The 8,291-nt window shown below is 37.3% G+C and overlaps 1 protein-coding gene across 2 annotated transcripts; it reads left to right on the top strand.

The window, feature by feature from the left end:
• Nucleotides 1–1,202: 1,202 nt before the first annotated feature.
• On the top strand, nt 1,203–6,700 carry LOC122066926 (ribonuclease H2 subunit A-like). Of its 2 annotated transcripts, none has more exons than XM_042630756.1 (9): nt 1,203–1,464; nt 2,178–2,324; nt 2,415–2,486; nt 3,711–3,834; nt 3,921–4,008; nt 5,329–5,466; nt 5,542–5,629; nt 5,715–5,835; nt 6,306–6,700. In XM_042630756.1, exons 2-9 carry the CDS (start codon nt 2,240–2,242, stop codon nt 6,478–6,480), a joined length of 891 nt encoding a protein of 296 aa, XP_042486690.1. In that variant the 5' UTR covers nt 1,203–1,464; nt 2,178–2,239; the 3' UTR covers nt 6,481–6,700. The 2 variants fall into 2 exon arrangements, with proteins under 2 accessions (XP_042486690.1, XP_042486691.1); XM_042630757.1 differs by lacking the exon at nt 1,203–1,464 and adding an exon at nt 1,626–1,754.
• Nucleotides 6,701–8,291: the final 1,591 nt, after the last annotated feature.

Here is an 8,291-nt window from a genome sequence, read left to right as displayed (position 1 = left end):
TAACTGAGTTGTTATGCCCATCTTTGACTTAATCCATTTAAATTATGGGATCTTTCTTTGCTATGCCCATGTCTACTTCATTTTATTAGTATTTCTCTTCAAGTCCATTTAAGAGATCAATTTTAAAGAGGATCCATTTAAAGTTAAATAGGTTTGTAGCCCGGTTAAGGTCAGTTTATGGTAGCATGACTAAAGCCCAAGACCGACAGATTTAATTATCAATTATACCATGCCCGCTCTAGCTAAGCTCGTTTGGCTAAATAGGTGTTCACGGTGTAGCCTTGACAATTGGTTGAGCCCAACCAAGACCGACTAGACCTAATCGCTTGACACCCCTAGTTTCTACTAAGGGTATCAATTGGTTGGGAACCAGGGATTTGGTCCAATTTTGATATCAGTTCCAAGGAGTATTAGTGTGATCCAGTGGACCAGTTCCCATCTCGGTTCTGAAAATCGGTGCTTGTATCGAACCTGTTTGGTTTTGGTACAGTTCCGATTCCTATTTGGGTTTTGTATTCGATTATCATTTGGTTCCAGTATCCAATTTCAAATTCGATTTTACTATGTAGAAGACAAAATACAAATGCTCATCACGAGGTTGTTGGTCTACCCCAACAAAAGAGGGTTTTAAACTTAGAATATAACCAAACTCTACAAGACAATTGAAGTGATTAATTATGTCAAAGTGTTTAGTTTTCAAAAAGAGGAAAAAATGACATCAAGTTGTTTGGTTCGATTATGGTTAGAACTGTCAATTCTTGACATAGATTCAGATTTGGACCGAATCGAATTATAAACACTCATTTCAGATCCAGGATGTAATCATATTATGATCGGTTTGTTTCGATTTAGCATATTCAGTCTGGAACTAGATTCGGTTTTCAGTTCCAATTTGACACCCTAGGCTGCATTTGGTAACGTTTATGTTCTAGAAACGACGTTCTGTGTCAAAAACGAAAATTTTAGTTTCTATGTCAAAATGCTGTTTTTTTTTTTGGAATGAAACTGGAACGATGGAACTGTCTTTTGTTGTTCCGTCAATTCTTATTTCTATCTTTTTTTTTTTTTAACCTTTTGTTCATAAAAAAAAATGAAACACACCATAAATGCACCAAACATTTTGCTCAACGAAAAAATGGGGATGAAAAAACTCCATAAACGTTTTTTTGAAACGTCACCAACGCAGCCTTTATGGTTTCTGTAGCATTGTTTTTTTTGGTGGAAACATAGCATTGTTGATAAGTATACGTATCGTACATACGTTTTAAATTATGTTGCTTCAGAATAGCGAAAATGAAATCAAAACCCAGAGATTTTAGAGCGTCACTCAAGTTTTAGGGCAAAATGGAGTGTCATCTCAACCTCAGGTTGACCCTCCACTGAAACTTGTGGATTCACTCCACTCTTCGCTGTGATTAGTGCCTCCACTCGGTTTCTCTGAGAAATCGAGAAAGGGGCCCTTAGGTATGTTTCTCTCCATCTCTATTTCTCGTTTTGATTTGTGGAAATTTTTCTTTCTGCCGATTTATTGCAGCACAAGACAGATGACTATGGCAGCCATCCATGTTGCCTGACTTCTTCTAAGTTCTTGATATTACTTTTCTTCTATTATTGCAAAGCAGGATCGGATTAATGGGTGAAGGCCTCTCCTCTATGATTTGAGATAGCCATGAGCTTAAGTCGTAGAGAGAGTTATTAGGGATAGCGTAGGAAGGAGGAACACCGACACTTTTCCCCATAATGAGTCCCTTCATGTCCGCTCCTCCTTGAATTACTTATCTCTCTCTTCTCTTCCACATTATTACAAGAGTATTTATAGGAAACTATTATGATTGAGTAAATATTTAAACCTTTGCAAGACTAGAGTTATGAGAAGGACCAATTATTATGTAGACAATTGATATTTTTTCTTCTCCTTGTGTTTATATCAATTGTGAGTTTCTTATTGATAAGTTTGTAGTTTTTATGCCATTATTATATTCGTTGAATGATATACATGCCTATTGCATAGTAAATATATGTCCGTATTTTCTCTCAAATGATCTGTATTAAACACGTACTGTATCATTGCCATATGCATTTTATTGCACTGGTTTAAAATTGTTATTGCTGTCTAGTCCGTTTAATCCATACCCGTTTTATTGCTGTTCTCTAACTTACCAACTATGAGTTTCTAGATTGTAAGGTATTACAGAGGGGGTCTCCTTGTTCACACTATTAGAAGTGGCAGCAAAAGAAGATGGGTTCAGACAATCCATTGCCCAAATGGGCTTCAAAGCCTTGCATTATGGGCATCGATGAGGCTGGAAGAGGCCCTGTTTTAGGTGGCTTACCTTACCGTGTTTCAGATTTTGATTATAGTCTGCTTTTCTATCATAGGTTGATTTGTTTATTTCACAAATTTCTTTCATCAGGTCCCATGGTCTATGGATGTCTATATTGTGCCGTATCCTATCAAAAGACTCTTTCTTGCCTGAATTTTGCAGGTTTGGTTTCAACTCACTCCTTCATGCCAGTCACTTTAATTTGAGATGCGTCTTGAAAAATTTCATGCTAGCTTGGTATTTTTGTAAAATGATTTTTTTTAATCTTATTTAAACATCGTATCTTCTGGTGAAAAAATGGGGTATAATCAGTTTATATAAGATGATGATTTGTATTCTAAGAAAATGTAGGATGTGGATTTCAAGGAGGACCTGTTGGATTTAATGGGTTATGGAAGTTTATATTATTTCTATACTAATATTAGACTGGTTTTGAAATTTCCATTATTCATACATTTAGGCTGGGAGGGGTCTTCAATAGAATATGGGAAACTTTGGAGAGAGTGTGGGTTTTCCTGTTATTCTTCTGTTCATTGGTTTGATATTGCAATCCCTCTGATTTTGGATTTTTTTTATTCACTTGCTTAAATGAATATGAAAGGAGGTATTTTTTTTTTATTTATTTTACTTTTCTGGTTCTTCATACCAAATTTATGTATGTTATAGAACTAATTACCGACATAAAGGATTTCGTTGCTCGATTAATTGTTAATTGTTATATTTATGATCAAAGTCTACCTCAGTATTTTCATTTGGGCAAAGGAATAGTCATGAGACTCTTTTAGAGGTCCAATAACAGGCGTGTCCAGAATGGCCCATGATCAGTAAGTAGAGTTTGTTCAGTTAGTTATTAAGTAATGGGTATGATTTTGTGGATTTTGTTTGACAATTCAGTTCTTCTATTAGGATTGATCAGTTACATAAGATCAATAGATTGTGTGATTTGTTTTTTAGTTCTCTATTCTCTGGTAATTCTCTTTACTTTAATGGCTGACACTGAGCCAAAGAGTGCTGCTATTGGGGTGATATTTGCATCCTCTCATAGAATTACAAAGAAGAAATTTGTAGGAGTTGCTAATTTTCAACAATGGAAGTAAATTGTATAGTTGGTGTTAACTAGTCGTGAACAGCAGGATCATCTTACAAAGGAGAAACCTGCTAAGGATGCTATGTGGGACATTAATGATACACATATTTTGGCCCAGCTGTTGAACTCGATGGATAACTCTATCGTTGATATTGTTACTCACATCGATATTGTGAAGGAGTTGTGGTATTATTTGAACGTTCTGTATTCTGGACAGAACAACCTTTCCCGTATTTATATGGTTGATAGAACAATTTTGCATTCAGATCTTGTTACAGATGATTCTTTTTTTCCTGCAGATTCGAAGACTCTAAAAGCTGAAAAGAGGGAGGAAATATTTGATAGTTTAAAGTCTAATAGATCAATTGGATGGGCCGTCGATGTTATAGATCCGAAGGAGCTTTCAGCTAAGATGCTAAAGAAGTCAGTCTATGTTAACTTGTACCAACAAAAAGCTTCATGTGCTTGCTTGTACATTCTAACAAGAGTTTCCCTTTCCATATACACAGAAATAAAATAAACCTAAACGAAATATCACATGATTCTGCCATTGGCCTTGTTGCTAGAGTACTTGGTATGGGAGTTCTTCTAACTGAGGTAAATGCCTTCAATTTATTGTTAGATGGAATACCTATTAATTTATGTACTAATAATTATATTTTGAGCTGAAAATTTGATGGATTCCCCCCATAATTTTTCAATTCCTAGATGTGTATATTTGTAGCAGGTTGGATCTGATTTGGTTCTATGGAGATCTACCGAAGGATCTGAATTCATTTTTTCCAATTTGGATCCAGATCTGACGTGGTCTTCATCCAAATGGATCAATGCTATATATTAGTTACAGGCCAGATCTGGATTTCTATTTCTTGATTGCATTTTCCATTTTTTGTTTGTTTTTTTTTTTTTTTTTTTTGGGGGGGTGTGGGGTGGGGGGAGGGAGGTGGTAGAGAGAGGGCGGATGCATATAGTATTCACTAGATCAGTCTCTAGATTCTGACACATATGCGGCCCTAGTTTAAAAACAGATCTTATTAAATATCAAACCAGTTGATCAATATCAAAAGAGATTTAGCTTTGAAATTGATAAGGATCAGATTAGATTTAGCTTTGACCTGCTCCATTTAGAAGCTACTGGATGTGTCTTTTGGCTCATGTTGATGACAAAAGGTAGCTCCTCATTGAAACCTTGGCATGATCTGTTGGGAACAATTCCTTTGTATGAAAATTGTGCCTATTTTTGTGTGCAGTGTGTGCGGGTGTGTCTCTCTGTGTATGTTGTGTTGGGTGTGTTTTAGAGAGAAAGATACACACACACATATTGAAATAAGTATACACACACGCATGCACACACAAGACAACACAAATAGGCACAATTTTCCTTGCAAGTGATCTGTGCTCCTAAAATTTGGCAAACTAAGTGCAGTTTGATATCTTCACTTAGTTTGCGTGTGGTGAGTCCCAACCCATTTGTTGACTCGATTTATACATTTTACACTCTTTATGCATTTCATCTGATTCTTACTACGTGTGGTTCCAGATTCAACTGAAAAAATATTAGGCACACATTTGAGTGAAACTTCACTATTCAGTAAAGATTATTGTACCCAGAACCAGGTAATGGGGCCTAGGTCCATCAAAGGTATTGGGTAATGCATTACTTGGCACTGCACGAGAAATCTCAAATGGTCCTCAATTGGGCCTTGATTCACAATTTGAGGTCATTCTTGAATATGGTAATACCAGTGGATGTTATAAGATTGAAGGATTAGATTGTTAGATTATCAGTGTGGGATCATTGAAGGGTTCTTTATTAGATGATATTTACCCTTGTTTTATTTTTTCTTCCTATTTCTCTTGAATGCCTTCATTAAATGATTAGAATCATTTCCGTGGTATTCCTACAAAAATTTGCAGGTCTATGTGGATACTGTTGGTGATGCCGAGAAGTATACCGTAAAATTGTCTCAGAAATTTCCTGGTGTCAAGTTCATTGTTGCAAAGAAAGCCGATAGTCTCTATTCAGTTGTCAGTGGAGCGAGCATAGTTGCAAAGGTGATTTGTCCCACTGTTCTGAAGCCCTTCATTAGAGTATTAGTAGGCATCTCAGATATTTGTTCCACCATATAGGTGACAAGAGACCGAGCTTTGCATGACTGGGTGCTAGAAGAAACAGCAGAGAAAATGCATAGGAACTTTGGATCTGGTTACCCTGGAGGTTCATAAGTGCTTTGGATTTTCATAGTATCTTGCTACATGCATTTCTTTCTCTTGCTTAAGTTTTTCTTCTTCCCTGTGCTCAGATCCTGAAACTAAAGCTTGGTTAGAACATCACAAGCACTCGGTATTTGGATTTCCAACATTAGTCCGTTTCAGTTGGGGTACATGCACTCCCTACTTCAAGGACAACGTCGAAGTCCTGTGGTGAGTCTAGCCTGCTCCACAGTTTCAATATCTGATTAATTTAGTAACTGCATGTGCTTATGTTCATGTCTGGTGAGGTACCGTTTTAGTGTTTTTGCATGCATACAAGTGGTGGACATTCTCTTTATTGCCTGGAGTGTCATACTGGTTTTAGCTTACCTTCAGGAAACCAAAATAGGCAAGAAATTTTCTCTGCGCTGCTAATGCTTGCAGTTTTATCTCTAAAGAGAGTCAAAGTATACTGGATTTTCAGGGATACGGCGCCATTCAGTTTTTTCCGTAACATAGCTCATAGAAGAGATGGTGCACTTTGATTGGTCTATGTTGGCTTATCGGGGGGCCCTTGTTACAATATGGCCTTAAACACACTGGCATGTGTCAACATTGGTGCAGATATATTCTCTGCTAGTAATCCATGCTCTTCTTCTGATCACTTCTTTGTGTGTGTGTGTGTGTGTGTGTGGTTGTAGGGAATCTGACAAGCTAGACGAGGAAGAAGGCTCCAATAGTCGAAAACGCCAATTAAAGTTGAGTAGTCTTGGTTTCACGGGATCTAAGAGGAAGAGCGAGGAAGTTGAATCTAGTGGTAAAGGTCGTTGCATGTTCTTTCAGGCACGCAAACTTGAGCAGATGATTCATTTCTGAGGAACAGAATTATATTGTTTTGTGCTCATGGATTTCTAGGTGTGCACGAAGTTACCAGAATTTGTTGGTAAGTCCAAATTTTCTGGTTTTAATATTATCAGTGTTAGATCTGTATATAAGTCTCCTCGATGAGGGCATAACTTTGGTAACTTCTGTGAGTGGATTGGGAAATTGATGAGTTTTGAACCAAGATGGGAGCGGCTGGTTCAAAGTTTCAAACTCAAGTTGGCACCCATGGATGAGGGTATATTGACATGCAACGATGCTGAAACAGCATATAGAAGATAAGAACCATTCATCAGCACTTTAGTTGTGAGGAGAAATAGGGAAAAGGACTGTCCGGGAGTGTGGGGGTTATGCGCAGACAGAAAAAAGGGGGGGTGGGGGGTGGGGGGAGGGGGAGAAAATGAGAACTGGCTGCCCAGCCCCCATGAAAGGCAGAGATGCCCGCCTTGTTGATGTCTATTCATGCGCTTCCATTGGCCATCAGCTTCTTCATGGCCCTTTGGAATCAAGCCACCTCTACAATAGATGGAATTCAACACATCGTCCGTCCGGAAACAATTATGATACGTGAACATAAGCTCAGCCTTGCAATCGACAAGACAAGCACAAACCAACAGAGCAACTACTTTATATGCTATCATATAGATAGATGATTTGACTATTCTGAATATTAGATGGAGAGGCCATGGCTTGGATTAATCACGTGTTAAATTGCATAGTCTAATTTCTCAATTATCCTCTGGTGTCTTGGTATGCATATGTGAGGGCATGTTGCGGTGGTGCACAGATGAACCACCTCATCCATCTCTTTGGAGGGGGAGAAGGAAAAGGGGAATTGGTAATGTAGGAGTCACCAACTAGAATTAAGGTCGAGGACAGGCATGAAATAATGTACGATTCCATGACTCTTCCAAACCATTGGTTCGGATAATGGTCAAGTGACGATCCGGGGAAACTATTAGGCATTTCATGCCACCTAGGCGAATATTGATCTCTCTAGTAGCTGGCTAAATGCTAGATAAACAAACATGCTATCAAAACAACAGGGCACACATGAAAATGAAATAGAAGGGGAGTTTGGAGCATTTACTCGTGTTTATAAATTTTCTGAGTCCTTCACTCTGAGTAGTTTATTTTGTTGAAATTGTCCTATTTCTTATACAGCCTACGTAAGGACAAAAAAATATTATATATTTTGTACATTTATCTGTATCGACAAAAAATGAAATAGCGTCTTATATGGTTGAAATGTTCCTTAATTAATGCTATCATTACCTCGGATGAGAATGTGATTTAGAGTTTTACTAAGTATAATTTTTCTCCCCAATGATCAAGGTGGCTTGACTTATTTGGTAGGTTGTCAAAAATAGGAGTTTCTATGAGACTCAAAAGGTTTTTGTTTTTGTTTTTGTTTTTTTATTATACAGAAAATGGCAACCCCACGTAAAGGAGGGAAGAGAAGTCCCTAGACACGTAGGACAGATAAAAAGAGACGAAACATAATGAACAAAACATTATAATTTATAGTAAATCATATAAGCTGCATCATAAATCAAATACAATGGGCAATCCTTTGACTAGGCTATCTATACTCATTGTTAATGATATTATATCTAATAGTACATGGAATGTCAATGTTGTCCAGTCTTTATATTCTTCTGAATTATCGCTGCCATTTGAATAACTTATGGTTTTGTCCTTTAAGTATGACAAGGTTGTTTAGCATTAAAAACTGCCTAGCGTAGTTGGTGAGCTATGACTTGTAAAAAATCTATCTTTACTTCCCTCCTTACATGTCAAAAAAA

The sequence above is a fragment of the Macadamia integrifolia genome, unplaced genomic scaffold, assembly GCF_013358625.1.
Source record: "Macadamia integrifolia cultivar HAES 741 unplaced genomic scaffold, SCU_Mint_v3 scaffold2639, whole genome shotgun sequence".
In the NCBI taxonomy this organism is placed as follows: Eukaryota; Viridiplantae; Streptophyta; class Magnoliopsida; order Proteales; family Proteaceae; genus Macadamia; species Macadamia integrifolia.
The sequence above is the reverse complement of the archived record's forward strand: the minus strand, read 5'-3'. Positions and strand labels throughout refer to the sequence as shown.

Bases quoted from the DNA above. Each gene is read 5' to 3' on its own strand.
- LOC122066926 (XM_042630756.1), top strand. From the start codon at position 2,240: ATGGGTTCAGACAATCCATTGCCCAAATGGGCTTCAAAGCCTTGCATT. The intron at 4,009-5,328 runs GTAAATGCCTTC...AAAAATTTGCAG, and splicing joins TGGGAGTTCTTCTAACTGAG to GTCTATGTGGATACTGTTGG. The intron at 5,467-5,541 runs GTGATTTGTCCC...TCCACCATATAG, and splicing joins GAGCGAGCATAGTTGCAAAG to GTGACAAGAGACCGAGCTTT.